Below are 22,228 nucleotides of genomic sequence, written 5' to 3' on the forward strand. Positions count from 1 at the left end.
AATAAAAGAGAAAAGTCAAATGAGTAATTAATTTATTAATATTAGTGTTACACCTTGAAAATTTCCTCGTCGATTACATCGTAAGCAAACTAATGTAAGTCCAGAGAGGCTATGATACCCCTATCAGGTTAAAGAAAGACTTTTGACAACTATTAAGCAGGTACCCTAGAGGTTCCAAGGCTAAGATAATCGAAGAAAGTACTTTTCGTGAAAGTTTGTTGACTGGGCAGAGATACGGCCTAACATACGGACCGTAAAAGTGACATACGGACCGTCTGTCATGCCTGAGAGGCGTAAAACAACATCAGAGAGTTGTGCAGAATTTTAGCCAACATACGGTCAGACATACGGACCGTAAGTTAGACATACGGACCGTAAATATGACATACGAACCATATGTTCACCGTAAGTTGCTGTCGGTGGAAAAAGTTCCAAGTTACATATATTTGGCCCACTTCGTTTTTTTCCCATTTTTCTTCACCAACAGACCCCAAACACTCCCAAAAGCCCTCTCCACACCTCTAGAACCTTCTCCACACTAGATCAACATAAATCCAAGGCAAATTAAAGATCAACAACATTAATCCAAGGAAATCAAGCGCAAGGAAGCTCTTTAGGATTGCTAGAAGCCAAGAATCTCTTTGGAATTGAAGTTGGGTTTTCTCCAAGTGAAGTATCTTCATCCAAAGATTGTTCCTACATAATCCAAGGTGAGTTTTATGATCATTACATGTTATTAAGAATATTGAATGGTTGAAAGGCTTGGATTGAGGAAGAAAGTGGAATATGGAGTTCAAATGTGGAAACAATAGTATGTTTGAATAGTAGTTGATATGAATCATGATTCTTGACATGTTATGAGTATAATCCTGTTATGAATGGTCTTAAGAATATTGGAGAAGCATTATATGAGGATGAATGTGGTGTTGTTTTATAGCTATGGTTATGAATGACTTTGAGAAGGAATTTTGGGAATTGAATAATGACCAACTTAACGGAAGTTCATTGATTATGATATTGTGGGTATGTTGTTGATGTTTTGGAGTTGTTATATTATATGGAGAAAGTTATAGAAACAAAGGAGATGCTGCCCAATTTTCATTAGCTTTAGCTTAAGCTTAAACATGTTTCCAATTATCTAATCTTAGTACAAATTCTCTTGAAGGTAGAATCGTGAACATTGAAGGAAAAGCGTTTAATTGATAAAGTTGGAGAGACGCAAAGGTATGTAAGGCTAGTCCCCCTTTCTTTCAAAAGGCATGACTCCTATAGAATGTTTTCCTATATATGTTTCCATGGTCTTCTTGTATTCCAAAATGATGAAAGATAAAGATTCTTGATAGTTCTTATGAGAAAGAGATAAGACATGTTTTATGATAATGATGACGATAGTGATGATTTCATTTCTCAAGATCCAAAAGCTTATGATATGATATTGTTGTGAAGCCAATGATTCTTACACGATTCCTTGACGATATTCTTTGTTGCTAGTCTCACCTTATAATGTCAGTTCCTTCAAGGTGAGACATGATGATCCAGACTACTCCATCATGGAATCGGAGGCTACCAACCTTATGTCACTCCGATAAAGCTATAACTCTAGCTAGAATACTCATATATATATATATATATATATATATATATATATATATATATATATATATATATATATATATATATATATGAGATATGGGGAAAGGGAAGGCGCTATAGATGCATGAATGCTTGATCATTTGATAACTGATTATATTTATATGATGTATATGGATATATGAGTATGTATACATGAGATATGGGGAAAAGGGAAGGCGCTATAGGCGCATGATCATTTGCTAATTGATTATATTTCTATGATGTACATGGATATATGAGCATGAATACAGGGGATAAAGGGGAAAAGGGCCAGAGCGCTATAGACACATAACCACATGATCAATTGGTATCTGATATGATTATACCATCCCGGACGCGGGATGCTCGGACGCTGGATTTGTGGATAAATGGATCGTGATCAATTGGTATCTGATATGATTATACCATCCCGGACGCGGGATGCTCGGACGCTGGATTTGTGGATAAATGGATCGTGCCGCAAGTTCCGCGGCTATATATGGACATATGTATATATATATATATATATATATATATATATATATATATATATATATATATATAAGTACATGTACGAAAGATGCTAAAGGAAAGTTAATATGCATGATTCCGCCTGAAGAGGCCATATGCACAGGTTTTCCCTTTATCTTATATTTCCTATATTTTTTCTCATTATGTTGTTATACATGCCTTACATACTCAGTACATCGCTCGTACTGACGTCCTTTCTTTTATGGACGCTGTGTTCATGCCCACAAGTAGACAGGGAGACGGATCGGATTCTTAGGAGTCTTGTCAGCAGCTTACGGGAGCACCCTATTACTCCGGAGGTGCCACTTTTTGATATATTCTTTTGTGTATATATTTGGGTATGACGGGGTCCTGTCCCGTCCTTATGTTCAGTACTCCAGTTAGAGGCTCGTAGATACATATATGTGGGTTGTAGATTGTCATGTTACCTCTCAGTGTATATTCTGTATATCATTTTTGTAGCCGTGAGGGCTTGTGCGTATATGCATGCTTTGGGAGATATTTTATGATCAGTTCATAGGAAGCGTTATTTTGGGGATTATGTGTGTACAGGTTGAGAATGATAGTTAGCATGATAAGTGGTGCTCGGTGGGGTAGCTCCGGGTACCCGTCATGGCCCCTAGCTGGGTCGTGACAATTAGTGTACCTGGAGGCTTATAAATAGGATCCTTCTCCACGAAAGAAATCACCACACATTACTCTTCTACTAGCTAAATGTTAATTAATTTGCGAATATGGCTCAAGTGAACAAGTTTGCTATCTTTTTCGTTGTTCTCTTGGCCCTGGTTATCGGCTCGTAACTTTACTTTTCTAATTTTTTTATTTATAGTTTTATGAAAGTAATCATTCATTAAGATATACATATGGTAATTATGTATATGTTAATATAATGCATATATCATGATGAGCTTTTTGTGTGCACTTTAGTGTTTCTATGTGCACATACGTACGTACAATTTATATTTACATAGTTTTTTTACATTATAGTTTTTGGATTCTTGCATTGATCTTAATCCTAAAAGATGCAGTTGATATGCCTGGAACCTCAAAATTGCATGTTATGGGAGGTTGTGGCGATCGTGGTGAGACCAGCAGTGATTGTCGTACTGGCTTTATACTCTGCCTTATCTCCGTTGAAAAAACGAACCCGTTCGAGAATTCTAGAGGCAAAACATGTGGCATCTTGCCATTCTAATATATATATATATATAGATATATATACACACACACACATACATGCATACATGCTTCAAAAAAGTGGGTGTTTCTTGTTTAAGTATTGTGTTTGTATTTCTGTTCTCCTTTAACAATTAGCTTGGTGTACGTGAAGAAATAATATATCTGCTAGCAGATATGTGTTTTTGTACGTCTTCTATATATTCCCTTCAGCACTAAGTTTACTAGTGTTCCCTTTGTATGTCTTTTCCCCTTCAACACGTTGAAGAAAAAGAATATGAATAAAGTGTGTTCAAGAGATGATAAACTGAAGCTCATTTCCAGAAGTATGATCTCCTGCCAAAAACAGAGTTCTGGAAATGAATAGGCTAGTAGCTTTATCTCTTGATAGTTGCAAAAAAAAACTTCCTTCTCCCTTTGCTCTCAGCGTAAGTTAGAGTTTGCTACCGTACGCGAACCAGCAATGGCAAGGGGTAGGCCAAGGAAGGATGCTACAAATGCACAGACCGGTAAACGGCCACCGGCAGAGACCGATGTGTGTCAAGTTGGAACCCAAACTGTGATTTCATCGGAACCACCAAAAACCCCAACGGTACAGTGGCCTCCATTGTCGGGTTCGACAGGTGACACTAAACCAGATGAACTAGGACAGAAAATAGCTGTGGTTAATGAGTTCTATTTTGAAGGGTCCAACTGCACCTGGGTCTGGACTTCAAGCTCCGGCTGCTACAAATGGAGTTCAACATCGGCTCCCACTCACTCAAGAGGACCTAGAACAGAGAATTGGGCGAATTTGTTTCAGGGGAATCGGATGGCAACAAAGGGGATGAGCTTGAGTTTCATTCCTACAACGATCAAAATGGTGAGCCAGTGGTCATGCTATGCAAGAATGAAATTAAAAAAGAGACAATCCCCTGGCAACAGGACCTAATCATCTATGTGGTAGGTGCAGATCCGTCTATTGGAGCTATGGAGCGTTTCATCGCAGGACAATGGAACTTTGCAAGTAAACCAAAGGTATTTCACCATAACGATGGTTATTTTCTAGTTCGATTTAACAGCATCGACGATCGAGATGAAGTATTATATTCAGGACCTCACTAGCTAAACAATAGGCCTCTAATTGTTAAAGTACGGTCAGCTGATTTTGATTTTAATAAAGAGATGCTCCAAACTATACCAATTTGGGTGAAGTTCCCACATCTTCCTTTGAATTGTTGGGGAGATAGGACTCTGAGTAGGATAAGTAGCAGACTTGGTGTGCCTTTGTATGTAGACGAATGTACCATGAAGATTGATCATATTTCCTATGCACAAGTACTCGTTGAGATGGATGTTACAAGGGATTTGCCCAAAACTATCAAGGTGGAAGATCCTAATGGAAAGACATTTATTCAAGAGGTTGAGTATGATTGGGTACCGTAGTTTTGTCCAACTTGCCTTATTGTAGGTCATAAATGCAAACCTGTTGAGAGAATCCCAGGGCCTAAGGCTGTTGAGAAAGCAGTTAGACCCAAACTTACAGGGAGTTCCAAGGCTAAACATCAAAGAATGCAGATTACTTGGCAGTATAAATCTCAAGACACCGCTCAGATGCAAACGCAGGACACTGCTGGCACTACACTGCCTAAAGAGCAGCCAGCTCCTACTAGGCAAAATGAAGAAGAAAGATGAGTGCAGGCAAAGGGCAAGGTGGTTGCTAAAAGTCCACAACAGGTGTTTATAGGTAGTACTGAATTGATGATACAAAATGATTTTACTTTATTGGATGATGATAATAGCAGGCTTGGAAATCAAGAATGTGGTACTAGCCATGTTGGTGGTACAACAAGCGGCCAAAGTGTTTGGTGGTAGATACTAGTCTTAACCCCATCTATTTCCTTATGAAGTTAATCACCTGGAACATAAGAGGGTCGAATAAGGTACATAGTCAAAAACAGGTCAAGTTGTTTCTCAGAACTAATAAAGTCAGCTTGCTAGCTTTAATGGAGCCCAAGCTCAAGGAACAGAACACTGGAAAAATAATGAAGAAGATCAATCCGGCTTGGTCTTGGGTAGCAAATCATGCTTTCAGTCCGAGAGGTAGATTCTTGATTATGTGGGATAGTACTTTGGTGGATTCTGAAACTATTTCCATGACTGCTCAACTCATTCATGGAGTAGTTAAAGTCATATCACTTAATCTAGTGTTTGATTTTACAGCCATGTACAGTTTACACACTATAGAAGATACGAGGACATTATGGGCTGAACTCACTCAACTACATAGCACAATACAAGCCCCCCTGGCTAGCCATGGGGGATTATAATGCAATTTTATCAGAAGATGACAGGCCAATAGGTAGTCCCGTATAGGAGGCTGAGGTGAGGGATTTCAATGACTTTCTAACAGACACTGGAATGACAAAATTGAGGGCTACTGGAAGGAGTATACATGGACAAATGGTCATACTTATAGTATACTAGATAGAGGCTTGGTTAATGCCGAATGGATGCTAAATCTCCAGTACTCAGAGATACTGATTATGGAGCCTGGTTGTTCAGATCATTCTCCCTTATGCATTACTTGTCTGGATGAAGGTGAGAGGAAGCCCAGACCTTTCAGATTTATGAACCACCTTATAGGCCATGCTGATTTTCTGGACATTGTAAAAGAAACTTGGGGTGTAGAATCACAAACTTGCACTATGAGGGAAATCTGGCAAAAACTAAAACTCATGAAGCAAAAAATGAAAGTTTTGAATTCTAATATTTTGAATTCTACTGAGTTTAGAGGAGTAGATGCTAAGGTCAAACATTATAGGCAGCAGTTGCAGCACCTCCAAGAGAATATGACTGTCCCTGGGCAACCTCAAGATGTGCTACAATATGAAAGAGAGACCAAAATGGAACTTGAGAAATGGATGAGTATTGAGGAAAGTATAATGCAACAAAAATCTAGAATACAATGGCTTAAATTGGGGGATGCAAATACAACATATTTTTTTGCAAGTATGAGGAATAGATGCGCCCAAAATAGAATCACTGGGCTTGGTGATGCCTCAGTTACTTTGCTACAAACTAGAGATGAGATTGAAGGGGAGGTGATGTCACGATCCAACTAGAGGGTCATGATGGGCACCTGGAGCTAAGGAGCTAACACACCGAGCACCTCTAAACATATATCTCATAATCATTTCTGGATGGACCATAAAGTTAGCTTATGGATATCATAATCTGTGAGGACATATATCACAATATAACGGCACATCTCTATATAATCTTCAACAATTATGCCCATCATCACAAGCTGACAAGGGCTACCATAATATTACACAACGACATGCACTGATAAGGCTATGTAACGTCTAACTGTACACACATGTCTACGAGCCTCTACATAGAACACTTGTGACCATCAGGACCAATATCAAATAGACGGTAGCTCCGAAGTAAGTGGAGTGCTCCTGAGAGTCCGCTGATAAAGCACCTACGGATCAAGTCCTCCTATCTATCTACCTGCGGGCATGAACGCAGCGTCCACAAGAAGGGACGTCAGTACGAATAGTGTACTGAGTATGTAAGGTATGAATAATAACATGATTAAAGCACGAAGAATAGCATAAGTTAAAAGAACCATTTAGATCTCATAATACCTTTTTAAACATTTGTCATACTTATTTACCCTTTTTCTAGAAAAAACACTTTTTACATCCACATGCTCACTTATGCAATAACTTACAATACAATACAACACTGTACCCGTCCATATAGACTCGGTATTATCCGTACCCGGCCCTTTCGAGACTCGGTGGTATCCGTACCCGGCCCTTTCGGGACTCGGTGGTATCCGTACCCGGCCCTTTCGGGACTCGATAGTATTAGTACCCGGCCTTTTGGGACTTGGTAGTATCCGTATCCGGCCCTTTCGGGACTCGGTAGTATCCGTACCTGGCCCTTTCTGGACTTGGTGTCACACATGACTACATATATACATATGTAAGAGTACATAAATAAAAGCACATCATCATCTTCGTTATCATTATCACCACATCTTTCCTTAGAGGATCAACTATCGTAAGATGCGATCAATAGTGTCGTGAGAGTATCAAGAACGATGAACTTGGATAGCATTGGAAATGGAATTATCATCATCGTTATATCTCACCTCGAAGGAAAAAGTATTATGAGGTGAGATCAACAACAATGGATAAAGTCAAATAAATCATGAAATAAGCTCAATAATCTCATAATAGCATCAAATCCATAAGCTTTGGAATCTCTAGAAATAGGATCATCTTTATCCTTATTATCATTATAGAAAACATCTCATCTTTGGTATCATAAGAAGCTTTTAAGAATCATGAACTTCTAACTTTTGGAATTAAGAAGGTTATGGAAACACATATGGAACCATAACATAGGAATCATGCCTTTTGAAAGAAAGGGACTCGTACCTTTTCGGTCGCTTTAACTTTAACCATTTAACGCTTATCCTCCCAAGCTCGTAAATCTACATTCAAGAGAATTCATATTATTGTTAGGCTTATTGTCATATGCTTGTCTTAAGCCCTCAAATTAATTCCTTTTAAAAAATGCGAAATTTGGGCAAAGATCTCCCCCGTTTATATCCCTAGCCCGAAATCACAATACCAACAATACACCAACAACAGCAATACTAATATCAACAACATCATCATCACTACCAAAATATTCCATAAAACATCCCACACGATGTTTTTCAATATACAACAATAATACACACTTCCTTTCTTCCCAATCAAGGAGAATAATCTCATTAACGCACCAACAACATTAGATACTATCCATATACTTGTAAATCAGCCTAAACACATGGCCACAACATGCTCAAAACAGTCCTTAAACACAACAACTACAACACAACACTTTATGACCTTTCCTCCATAACTATTTTCACTTTTAAGACTTGCTAAACCTTCAAATCAACTCAACCTAAGAGATAGGATGAAGAACATACCTTATACTTGAAGAACTTTAGCCACACCATCTTTCTTCAAGACCAAACTCACCACAATATTAAGTAGAAGAAAGAACAATCACCTTTCATGGACTAGTTTGGTGTAATCTTGTTAAATTCTTGATTTAATAGGCTATAAATGTTTGGGGGATGTGTTAGGAGGCTTCTAGGACTCATGAGAATGTAAAATGCTGAAAAAAAATAGGGTTGATGGGGGTTTTTGTACCCCTTGAAAGTTGGTGGAACCGACTTTCCCAAGTGGGACCCGCGGAAGCTAGTTTGGAGGGTTATACTAAAATGGCCATAACTCCTTACTCCGATGTCGTTTTGATGAGCGGTTTGTTGCGTTGGAAACTAGACTCGACGAAATTTATTTTAGGATTTTGAAAGACCTTAAAAACCTAATATACCCGGAGATATACCCCTTCAAAGTTGACCCAAAATTCTGTCCAAAATTCTGCCAACTTTTTTCAAATCTTCGACAAACTTATTTTCTTCGATTTTCTTGGTCCCAAAATCTTCTGAAACTTGCCATACATGATATTTATCATTAATCATACTTGATAATGGTCATGTCCTTTGGTTCCAAGGTTGTCCTTCCCAGTGATGACTTGCGAGATCGCAATTCAACCTGTGCGTCATTGTTACGTCTTTTTCATGGCTTGTATCTCCCAAAACTTCATGGGACGTCTCTGATACTCTGTTAATATGTGAAGTACGTGGCATGCTCATGCTCTGAAAGTGCGAGGTGTAACAGGTGATTGGTTTTTATAAGCAATTATTGGGTTCCTCATCTGACGAGCTACCTGCTGTGAATACAATCACAATGAAAGATGGTCCATTACTAAGTAGAGAGCAACAATTACACTTGATCGCACCTGTTACTCGAGTGGAGGTATACAGGGCCCTTCAGGATATTAGTGATCTCAAAGCACCCGGATGTGATGGTTTTAATGCCCTGTTTTTTAAGAAGGCTTAGCCTGCTATTGGACAAAACATCACCACTGCAATATTGAATTTCTTCTCATGAGATGTACTATCCTATAAACTGCACTACAGTCACTTTAGTGCCAAAAGTACCAAGTCCAACTAAGATTATGGAGTTTCGACCTATTTCTTATTGTACAATGTTGTACAAGCTGATTTCCAAAGTTCTTACAACAAGGCTTCAGAGTGTCATGGATTGGCTTGTGGAGAGAAATCAATATACTTTTGTACCAGGGAGGGTGATCAGTGACAACATCCTCCTGAGTCATGAATTGGTCAAAGGATATGGAAGAAAAAACATATCTCTTTGATGCATGCCCAAGGTGGACATGAAAGAGGCTTATGATTCTGTCGAATGGCCCTATTTAGAGCAGATCTTGGTTGCATTACAGTTCCCTGAGAAGGTAAAATGGATAATGACTTGCATCACGATTGTCTCCTATTATGTTATCATTAATGGACAGCCTAGACCTCAATTTTTTGCCAAAAAAAAGATTGAGGCAAGGGGACCCACTATCTCCTTTCCTTTTTGTGCTAGTTATGGAGTATCTCACAAGAATTTTGAAGACCCTAAAGGAAAATCCAGATTTTAATTACCACCCAAAGTGCTAAAAATGCACATAGTGCAACTGAGCTTTGCTGGTGATCTTTTAATGTTTTGCAGGAGAGACACCATCTCAGTCCAATTGCTTCATGCCTGTTTCCAGGAATTCTCGCAAGCATCAGGCTGTGTAACCAATGTCGAGAAGAGTTCTATATATTTTTTTTGTGTGGGGGGAAGGGGGTGAATGCCTCTGTGCGGGAGGAGATACTACAAACTCTTGGTTTCTCGTAAGGTATCCTACCTTTTAAGTACTTAGGGGTTCCTTTGAGTACTAAAAGGATATCTTTGGTTCAATGTAAGCCTCTAATTGATAGAATCTTGGGAAGGATACAGTCTTGGACTACACATAAAGTCTGTGCGTTTCTCAATTCAAGTATTCTGGTCCCAAGTGTTTGTGTTACCAAAGAAGCTAATTAAATTGATTGACGCTACATGTAGGACATTCTAATGGATAGGACAAGCAGAATTACCCAAGAAAGCTCTAGTTGCATGCGAGTAATTATGCAACCCAAGATCTGCAGGGGGGCTTAATATTCTAGATGTTAAAATGTGGAACTAGGATGCCATATGTAAGATCTTATGGAATTTGTGCAAGAAGAAGGACAAGTTGTGGGTGCAATGGCTACATGTTTACTATAGCAAGCAAGGCTCTATATGGGGTGTAAAGGTTGGACAGGCATCAGGGGTGATTAATAAAATCCTAAAAGCTAGTCAATATCTAGCACAGATTGGGGTTACTGAAACTAATTTGATACAGTGGGAGCACTTCTCCATTAAGAAAGTTTACTTGCAGTTGAGGGGTGAGTTCCAAAGAGTACCATGGCGACGACTAGTTTGCAATAATGGAGGACCACCTAGGTGGATTTTCATCCTCTACTTCGCTGTATATGGCAGAATGCTTACTAAGGATTGACTAGCCAAATGGGGCACTATTGAAGACACTCAGTGTTCACTATGTGAAGAGCATGAAGAAAGTAGTGGGAATTTGTTCTTTACTTGTCCACTTTCGTCTCAAATCTGGGCAAAGTTACTCATTTGGCAAGGGATTCCACGACATGCTATGGAATGGTGACAAGAAATGCTATGGGTAGTGACACATTGTAGAGGAAGAACTATGACTGCTGAGATATATAGAATGGTATTGGCTTGGAGCATCTACTATATCTGGCAAGAGAGGAATAATAGGATCTTTCAAGGTAAGAGAAGAACTGTGCTTACATTGATTAAACTCATTATCCAAGAAGTGCATTGTAGAGGAACTAAATGGCCTAGGTTGGGCCGCAGGTTGCAGGAGCTGAACTGCTATCCCGATGTTTAGTATACTTTGAGGTAGTAGTTCGTAGAAGAACAGTTGTTTCCTGAGTTTGTGCAAGGCTGGAACTTATGTCCAGACCTGCCAGTTTTTTTGACTCCATCTTTGTAAATATTACTTGGTAAATAATAAAATCGTTACTTACCAAAAAAAATTGGGTTATTATTATGGGTTTATGGTAATTAAATTATACACCCTCAATACTTTTGTTTTTTTTTTTTTTTTTTTTTTTTTTAATTAAAGCTGCCTTGTGGTGGCAAGAGATTTGTCTTTGGCCCTACTTTGTATATTAAGATAAAAAAAGTATATACATAAAGGAGAGAGAAATCGAATCTCCTAAAAAACTATATGAGATTGGACATGTCTAGAACTGAAAAACGGTCCTGTAATAGCGGCACGTCAAATTACAGAACTCCAGGAAACACAAAAAGGGGGTGCAAATCACACTTGCACTTACCTTTATGTTCAAAATTGATACAGAAAAAGAGTGGAAGAAGAATTCGAATTTCAGTGTTTCGGTTGTAAAATCATTCAACTACATTATTACAAAAAGTGCTACTAACAGCTTTGTCTTTAATTTGCACAAGTGAAAGGAAGATAAGTATTCAAAATAAATTTTTTAAGGCAAACTAAAATAAAATTTGCATTCCTCTGTATAATTTGCTATTATATTTTATTTTATCACTTATATATTAGGTAGTTAATTTGACTAATTATTACTAGAACTAAAGTTGACATATTACTACTTCAATAAAATTAACAAAAAAAGGTCTCAGTAACTACAGAAAAAAATGGCTGATTTACGCAGATGTGCCTTGTTAGGCCACCGTTTAAATTTTGTTCCTATTTTAAAAAGTTGTGCAAATATAACCTTTTGGACCGACAAACAACAGATTCTCTTCCAACAATAGTTATCCTAAAAAAAATTCTGAAAGAATGGTGAAAATTATGATAAAAGTGTAACTAATTACTTGAGGTTCAGAGCCATTCTGCAGCCCAACCTTCAGGAAAGCACTTGCTATGTTATGGACCCAGATCAGGCTTTGGGCTTGGGCCTGGGATTTAGTTAGGGAAAAGGACATACAATGGCCAACAGGCAAAAGTAATCCCTCATTTGGTCTACATTTGGGCCTAATACAGTGAGTTGGCCGGCCGGCCCAAACTATTCCCAAGCGTTGGCCGCCCAAGCCCCTTTTTGGAAAAAAAAGGCTTTCTGTGGCGACCTTTTTTGTCGCCACTAAAGACCAATTTTTTTTTTCTTTTTAGTGGCAATTCAAAAAGTCTCTACTAAAGGTTAAAATTCATATTGAGCCTTCAACAAATATTTCGAAACATGTATAATATGTGTAAACTTATACAGTGATTGAACTTTCAAAAAATATTTCAAAACATGTATAATATGTGTATATTCATACGTTGATTTAGCCTTTACGAAATATCTCAAAACACTTTTGTGGTGACTTTTAAAGTCACCACTAAAGGTTCGCTGCAAACTTCCGTTTATTTTCTATCTTCTACTAGGGATTAAAAAAGAAGAACTAAATAAATAAACTAAAGTAACCATCATCGAAAACTTAACAAACTAAAATACATCAACTACAAACTAATAAAATTAGTAAGTATACATTAATTATACATTTATTAAACATAAATTAATTATACGTTAATTATACATTTATTATACACATATTATATAATAATGATATAGTTTCTATACGTATGATACATTTTCTATACATATACAGTAGTGGTACATATTCTATACAACAATGATGGCATCGGAAAAAGCCATTAACGGCGACCTCCATTCTTACACGCACCACCTTCTCCTGCTCTTTCTCTTCTCCTTCTTGTGTTGGCAGTGAGTCTTCTTGCTCACTGTCCAGAAAAATATTATGAGAGGAGCATATATTGCGATTTGTATTTTTCTGTCTAAAAGCATTTGTCTGATTTTAGAGTTGCAGAGGCTCAATTTGAAACATTGACTGAAATAGGTAATGATTTTGGGAGAGCCTTTCTGAATTAAGTTCAATATGGTACTTCTGATGGGATAGTGCATTGATAAAAGACAGCTCAAGATAATTTGTCTAAGCTTAGAGTTGGGAAGGCTCTTGAATTTTTTTTGTCTAAAATAGGTAATGATTTTGGGAGTGTTCTAGAATTATGTTCAAGTTGATACTTCTAGTGGACTGCTAGAAGACTGAGTGAAAAATGGGATGGAGGAGCTATGCGAATCGTCATAGTTTCGTTCATTATTTGTCCAGAATTTTCTCGCTCACCGGCAAACATGGAGCTGGCCCGGAAAAGAGAGACGGACGAGTGGGAGTTTGGGAATTAGGATTTGGTTTTGTTTTGATTAACGGGTCGGGTTTGATTGGGTGGGCGGGTTAAATTCTTTTAAATGGATGACCCAATTTAAATTGGGAGAAAAAGATATCCACGTAGGCGCCACGTAGGAAAATAAATGTGGGACATGGGGATTTAACAGGTGAAGGGCAAATATGATCTTAAAGTATGACTGTAGGGGTAAATATATCCAAAAAGTATAACGAAGGGTAAATATAACCCATTTCTAAGAGTACAAGGGCAAATATGACCCTTTTCCGTTTTAAAATGGGAAAAACAAAAGAGGCCCCACATGTACTATAACTTCCGTATGTGTGCCTGTACACAAGCCCATTGCCTTTAAAGCAGAAAAATCGTGAAATTACGAAACACACTTAAGAGCTGAAGCAACTGTCTGCTCCCAGACTCTTATTAATAGTAGTACGAAACACACTTAAAAGCTGAAGCAACTGTCTGCTCCTAGACTCTTATTAATAGTAGTAAAGTAATAATTAGAAGAAGGAGGAGAAATAAATACCAGCACTATGGCACTGGTGTTGACGCAGTTTAATTTTTATGAATAGATCGGTGAACACACACACGATCAAGTCACTTTTAAGATAATTATAGTTATGATAACACTAGTTAGTATCGAGTTTAAGTTTTATGAATAGATCTACCGTATAAGAAATATTTATTACAATCAACTCATTTTTAAGGTAATTATAGTCATGATAAAGTTAGTATCCCAATAAAAATAGTATAACTAACTTGTTATACTTATGTACGTAAAAACCGGTCCCAAGATTTGGGCGAGTTAGGAGGTGACATGGGGCAAGAATGAGCAGTCAGTGGTGACTCAACCATGATGACCCCAGATACAAAATCTGTGGCCAGACAAGAAGTAATTCAAGATGTGACCGTTATAGAAACGTTACCGAAGACTCCAAGATTCCTCCAGCCTTTATTAGCTTTTATTAGCTTTATTACCCTTTATTATCATTTGTCACATTTTAATTACCTTTTATTGCAGCACTAATATTGGTAATTAAGGGAGCATAATTTGTGGATCATGCAACCCATAGTTCTAATATAAGTAGAGCTTCTCATTCTATTGTAAGACATGAGAAATCATATAGCAATACAACATACTTACTTTGTTCTCTATATTCTTTTGTATTGGAAGTGTTCTTAAAGGCTGAGTGTTCAACTGGAGTCATCCTCATTGGAAGTGTTCTTAAAGGCTGAGTGTTCAACCGGAGTCATCCTCATTAAGAGATTCCTCCGAGTTCCAGCGGCCAATCCTTATTTAATTTATCATATTTACTTGATTCCATTACTTATTATTTGTAATTTTCTCTTGTCTATAACAAATCAATTCACATATCCTTTAAACCAATAAATAAATTCAACTATACCTTTTTAAGGGTAAACAGTTTGGTGTTCTCCATGGGGCTAAGGATAATTGTGATATTGTTTTGTTTCTCTAATTACTTATACTAATCACTTACAATTTTGTGGAATCAAGTAACTGAAAATAATGGCTAACACTAAAAATAAAGTCAATGATTTGTTGAACAGCAAAGCTGCTCAAGAGATTGATCTGCTTACAGGAGAAGTCAGGGCAAGAAATAATGAGCCCACGATTTTCCCTCAGGGATCAAAACACACCGGGAACGATTTGACTCTGAATGACGATGATGGCGTTGAGGGCGAAGTAAGGGTCGCCGGGTCGGATCTAGCAAAAATCTTTCATATGCTGGAAAAGAAACAAAAGGCAATTGCGGACTTACAAAAGAAGAAAGGTGAAACCGGTGCAGATTTGGTGAACACAGTGATGAATCAAGGGGCAGGTAGAGGCAATGGCGCTAACAACTATGGTTCCGAAAATCATGCGGCACCGAAAGTCACACAATACCTTAAGGCTCTATCCAGTCGGTTGGAGAAGAATGAAAAGGAGCTGAATAGCCAGTTAGATCGGAATGAGAAGGAGTTCAAGGCATTTAACTCGTGGATAGATTAGATCTCAGGGGAACTACCGATGTTGAAGGGGACAGATTCGAAAAGATATGTCCAGTTGTCGTTCCCATCGAGTGCGGCACCGAAGATGATCCCTAAGAGGTTCAAAATGCCTGATCTGCCCAAGTATGACAAAACCACATATCCTCAAGAGCATATGACATTGTATACTTGCGCCGTGAAGGGCAGTGATATGCAACCGGACAAAATTGAATCAGTTTATTAAAAAAGTTTGGGGAAACATTGTCTAAAGGGGCAATGGCATGGTATTTGTTACTTCTCGAACACTCAATTAATTCTTTTGAAATGCTTACAGATGCTTTTATCAAGGTACATGCCAGAGCAAAAAAGGTGTCGGCAAGAAAGACAGACATATTCAAAATAGCACAGGAGGATACAGAACTGTTGCTGGAATTTGTGATAAAGTTCTAGAAGGAACACATGTTATTGCCTTCAGTGCTAGATGAATGGGCAGTGGAGGCTTTCACCAATGATTTAAACCCAAAAAGCTCAAGTGCTTCATTGAAGTTGAAGGGAAACTAGCTGGAATTTCCCGCGACAACTTGGTCGGATGTTCACAATAGGTATGAGTCAAAGATTTGTGTAGAATATGATAAGGTTTATATATCGATATCTCCTACGGGCCAGAATTAAGGTCGAATGAACTTTGATCGGAGGCACACCAGACACCAGTTTGAACCATACCCTTTAGGACAACAGACTGACAGAAGGCAGGAGCGTTTCCGGAGCGAGACGCCAGAAAACAACTTAGATGAAGAATAGTAATGTCTACGAACACTTGGGACTATCGCATCAAAGAAGCAGAAACCATAACAATAAGTACCATAAGCATCTGAAGATGGCTCCGGATAGTTAAAAAAACCACTATGCCCAAAGGCATCATGTCCGTAAGAGATACCAGAGATAGTCGGCCGCTCGAAATAAAGAAAAGGGCGGGAAATTTGCCCGGATCGAGTGTCAAAAAAAAATAGAATGAACTAGAATTAGGAACCGGCTAGACCCAATAGATGTTACTGGCTACAATTCTCTTGCAATGCGTTTTTGTTCATTTCCGGTAAACTCGTATATGTCAGAATGGACAAAATCATTCTTAAATTTGCTCATACTTAAAAGAAAATAAGGATCACGAATCCAAACAATTGTGCCCAGATGAACAGGAGACGTCCTCTTCATAAGAACCGTAAACATAAGAGGGCCCTCTCTTATAAAGCCGTTCAGTTAAATAGCTAAAAGGCTGGATGATTTGTTTCCCGATCGTAAAGTTAATCGGATGTGTTAAATTCCCGGACTTTACCAAAACCAGAAGTAAAAAATTTCTGGTCATTAACATCCCTAGTCTCTAAGGCTGTAAAGTTATGAAAGTTTCGGGTACAAATAAAAATCCAAGTGTCACGACCCAAATCGATGAGCCGTGACGAGTGCCCGACCACTACTGGCCAAGCACTCCTAAGCTTGCATTTACTTCTCCTTTGTCTGTCCTGGGCCCATACACAATCTGTAATTGAGCTATATTGTCTCTTGAATGATCAACACAAGAAACACCGTCTCGAGAACTCACGGCCAACGCATACATATAAACATGAATGCTAAGAGTAACAACGCAAGCCGATTAGGCCGCTACATGTACTGTACAACAAAACAAGCGCCGATGAGGCTGCGTAACATCACGGCTACATATCACTGTCTACAGACCTCTATAGAATACAAACTATAGAAAAGACAGGACAAGGCCCTGTCATACCCATATATGTACATATCAAAATAGCATACCAAAAGGGTGTAGCTCCGGTCCAAATGGAGCTTGATGGCTAGGCCCGGAAAGAGGCTTTCGGTACGGCTCGCTCGGCAGCTGGGCGATCTGCGGGCATGAACGCAGCGTCCACAAGAAAGGACATCAGTACGAGTAATGTACTAAGTATGTGAGGCGTGAATAATAACATAGTGGGGGATACAGAGCATGAATAATAACATGATGGAAATATAAAGCATATCATGAGATAAAAGAGTAACCTGTACATCTGAGTGCCTTTTAAGGCGGATACCATGCATGCTTAGCTTTTCATAAAATCTTTCTCATGCATATGTATCATGATAGTGCTATGGAACGTGCAGCCCGATCCATATATACACATATATAATATTGTTGCGGAACATGCAGCCCGATCCATATATATTAATATATATAATATTCTTTGCGGAACGTGCGACACCGATCCATATATATAATATATATAATATTCTTTGCGAACGTGCGACCCCGATCCATATATATATATATATATATATATATATATATATATATGAATGGCATGCATGAGAGCCCAAAGAAAGCTATAACTCTATCGGAGTGACATAAGGTCGATAACCTCCGATTATATTATGAAATAATCATGATCGTCATGTCTCACCTTGAAGGAACTAGCATTATGAGGTGAGACTATCAATGAAGAATAACATTGAGGGAAAGCACAGAATAAGATCATAAATCTCACAAATCGTCAGTTCATATACTTTGGAATCTTTAGAAATAGAGATCATCCATGAATGAAATAGAGATCATCCATGAATAAAATTGAGAAATCAAGAAATAGCTCAACATTCTCATATTCACATTGGAACCATAAGCTTGGAACCTTTAAACATGAAATCATTCTCATCATAGTCATCATAAAAATATTCTCATATTTGTCATCATCATCATCATGATAAAAACATGTCCATCATTGTCGTCATAAGAGCTTACAAAATCATAAATCTCTGGTTTGGAAAATTACGGACATTTCGAAAAACATTTATGGATTATCAGAAAAGAAGTCATGCCTTGAATCATGAACTTCTAACTTTTAGAAACAGGGAGGTTATGGAAACATTTATGGAATCAAACATAGGAATCATGCCTTTGAAAGAAGGGGACGAGCCTTAACATACCTGTTCAGCCACCAACTACCTACGCTTATTCGTCCGATCCCGCAAGTCTACATATAAGACCATTCATACTATGATTAATGATTAAGTCCGTTGTTATATACTTATCCTAAGCCTTCAAATAAATCTTTCTAAAATCAGCCAAAATTTCGGCAGCATCTCCTCTGTTTATATGCCTAGCTCGGAATCCCAACTCAGCAACCAACAACAATAACAAATATACCAACATTAACCATAATATTTTCAATACCAAAATACTTCATAAACATCCCATATTTACACCACAAAATTATTTTATAACTATTTAACAGCTCCATCTCCATAAATAAACCAAGATTAACGTTATTAACAAGAGATTCATACTTTTCTCTCGATAATATCGCTATATCTTCACTTCTCCACCTTGAGCTTAAGCCACAACGCGTTGCTATACGATTTTGTAGTCACAACTATACGCCGTCTAGACCGGAATTTGGGAATTATACCTGATTTAGGCTAAAAAGTGGGTGTTGGAAGGTTGGGGAAATTTTCAGAATATTAGAGAGGATTTTGGGGTGGTTTGGCTGAAAAAATGAGGGGGTGTCCCCTTTTTATAACGGTCCAGGTTCTGCTTGGACCGACTTAAAATTTGCTCAGCGCGATCGCGCTACCACGTGGCGCGTTCGCGCTGAGTCACAGGGTCTTGCCCTGCGCGTTCGCGCTACCTTCTGGCGCATTCTCGCAGGGTTAATTTCCTGCCCTGACGGCCGATCTTAAAATGACCATAACGTTTGATCCCGATATCGTGTGAGAGCCCACGACCTATGGTTGGAAAGCTAATTCAATTATCTACAACTTTTATTTTTGGTGTGTTTCCAAATTCCAAACTTATAATGACGTTTTAGCCTCTTTAAATCAGATCACCTGAAAACGTATCCTTAAATCACCCTTTGGAGGGATTATTCCCATATTTGGCTTAAGGGTCCTTCTTAAGACTTGATCAACTTCCCATGTACTACTCATATAATTTTTCATATGTCCTTTATAAAACCCCGACGTGTGGGCCCCACTTAGCTTACAGTAACGAGGGCTTTTTATCAAGTAACGTATGAACTGATTCACCCCATATGGTCTCCAAATGTCATACATATTTATATATTCTTATACTCATATCATATAATCTTCATCCCTAATCCTTGTATGACTTTACTCTTCTCTGAGCTCGTAATAAGCCGTCTACAATCTTGATAGCGCGAAATTTTCCGGGGTGTAACACCAAGAGTCAAAACTCAAAGAAAAGTTTCAGATACAACTAAAACCCAAGAATCAAAATTCAAAGAAAAGTTTCGGGTACAACTAAAAATCCAAGAGTTAAAACTCAGAGATTAAAAGTTCCGGGTGAACACTAAAAACCCGTGATCAAGCTTTCTGTGTTAGTGGTACTTTTTCAGCACCAACCGGTCGTGGACGGTAAAAAAAAACCAATGGCGGAGTTGTCATCTGAATCCCTAAGTCCGGCACTCATTTTCCTGTAGCCCGGTTTTTGTTCCAATTGAGTTTTTCCGGCAAGGTTTATAATGAGGCAGTTGCGAGGGTGGTTAAGAGGAAAATCTTCCACCTCCCGGTCACATCTCATTGAGTAACCGGAAAGTGGGGGGTCTATCTATATATGGTAAAAATCTGTCTCAAGAGTTGGGTGAGTTAGGAAGCGACACGTGACAAGAATGGCCAGTCAGTGGTGCCTCAACCATGATGACCCCAGATACAAAACTTGTGGCCGGATAAGAAGAAATTCAAGATGTGACCATTATAGAAACGTTACAGATGACCCAAGATTCGTCCAGCTTTTATTAGGGTAAACAATACTTAATTAAATTACGCTGATAGTATTAAAAAAAATTACACTAATCTCGACGTATATGACTCAGATCTTTCTTCTTAATTACATGAACACCACAGACAGAACACCGCAGACTCATCACGTTGCTCCGTATATATCTCTTCACCAACATTTGTTTTCCTGATTTCATTAAGATCATCGGTAAATAATTTTAGTACTATTTTTTTATAACTTAGTTCGATCGGCTAGTTCTCTTTAGGACCATAGGTCAATATTCCCAATTAAGCTTCCAAAAAATTGAGGTTGGACTATACATAAGGAATCCGGCTTCTTTCCATTTTTCCCAATTTTTCGCTTGGATTAGAAAACACATGGTATAAGTTAAAATTAATGGCTAATATTTAATTGACTAAAGAAAATCCCTAACCATTATTTAGATAATTAATTACTTTCATATATTTATGCCCAAAATATTTTTTCAATCCCACAATTCTAAATCTAGATTATATCTTTTCTAAGTATATTATAAACTTTCTTTCTTGCCATGAGTAAATACTTTCGGTGCATAAAAAATATTTTCGGTGCATAAAATACTTTTACCTCGTTTCTTCTTTTAATAATGACATACTTTTATAGTCACCAAAAATTATGGAATACAATTTTTTTTCTTCTTGTCAAATAAAATGAAACTGGACGAATATTAATTTAGTCCTCAAAAGTCAAGAAAGGAACTCAATGTCGAAGGAGATTAGTAGAAAGAATAAGGAAAACGAAATTCAATGGCCGACTGGTGCTACTGATAAGGAATTTTTTAAACTAATAATAAGAGATAATCGGGAGAAAAGAAATGAAATAAATCTGAGAGATAAAATGAAATTATCTAAACTATGATGAGAACTTTTTTTAGTCAATTAAATCTTAGTCATTAATTCTAACCTATGTCATGTTTCATCAATCCAAGCAAGAACTTTAGGGAAAATGGAAAGAAGAGAAGCTGAATCCATACATAGATACCACATCATTAAAGGTGATATCTTTAAATTTTTGTTCCTACTCCTCAAATCAGGAGCTCCACACTTATCCAAGTTGATATGACCTCTGATTTGAGTAGGAAGATCTTCGGAATTTGAGAATGTTGGGATGCCTCGATGGTTGTGGCTCATTCAAGCTAACAAGTCTGATATTAAGCAAATTTATTTTAGTGATTACAACTTAAAATTAAAATACATATAAAAATTAAAATACATATCACTTGATCACGGCGAGGAAAAAATCTTTTTTTGTTACTCTTTCATAACATAAATATGTGTATAAAGGATAGTTATCTTGCCTTCGTTGATTTAATATAGATACCCAGTGCGGATAAATTTTTACCAACAAACAATTATAGCCTTTGTTATTCATAGTTGCTGATTAATTAATTCTATATATATCTACTATCTACTTCTACTACTAATATATAAGAGGCAATAACCATGCACCTCAGGGTCAGCATGTCTGCCTGGCATGAGGCTAAATTAGTCATTTGGGTAAATTTCAGTGTTATATTGGTGGCTCAGCACGTGGATTCCTTCTTATTCATCTTTCTTGCAATTCACGGTTTCACTCTTCATCATTGTGCTCTGTTTCGTCTATGTTTACTGCGTGAATTACTCACGGCTTAATTGTTTTTTTGATTTTCTGTAAATTACATGCTTTCAGTGGCCTTGAGCTTTATGGGCTGAGCTTTATGTTTTTGTTGTTATGTTATTGGACTATGATTTTGTATTCTTGTTTCTATTCTGTTGAGTCGCTGTGAAAATTGTTTATTAGATACTTGGAGGAAACCTTGCTTAACCTATTTGGAAGTAGTGATATTGCACTACACTTCCCTTCCGGGCCATCTTTTTGCTTTGTCCCCATCGTTAGTTTGATGTTGTT

General features: G+C 37.7%; 1 protein-coding gene and 1 long non-coding RNA gene across 2 annotated transcripts; both read left to right on the forward strand.

Annotated features, from left to right (window-relative positions):
* Positions 1–5,303: 5,303 nt before the first annotated feature.
* On the forward strand, positions 5,304–6,422 carry LOC132066132 (uncharacterized). The gene is made up of 2 exons (XM_059459510.1): positions 5,304–5,524; positions 5,711–6,422. Exons 1-2 carry the CDS (start codon positions 5,304–5,306, stop codon positions 6,420–6,422), a joined length of 933 nt encoding a protein of 310 aa, XP_059315493.1.
* A 2,346-nt stretch (positions 6,423–8,768) lies between these two features.
* LOC132067532 (uncharacterized) lies at positions 8,769–11,353 on the forward strand. The gene is made up of 2 exons (XR_009417164.1): positions 8,769–10,119; positions 10,326–11,353. It is a non-coding gene; the product is annotated as an uncharacterized LOC132067532 (long non-coding RNA).
* Positions 11,354–22,228: the final 10,875 nt, after the last annotated feature.

The sequence above is a fragment of the Lycium ferocissimum genome, chromosome 8, assembly GCF_029784015.1.
Source record: "Lycium ferocissimum isolate CSIRO_LF1 chromosome 8, AGI_CSIRO_Lferr_CH_V1, whole genome shotgun sequence".
NCBI lineage: Eukaryota > Viridiplantae > Streptophyta > Magnoliopsida > Solanales > Solanaceae > Lycium > Lycium ferocissimum.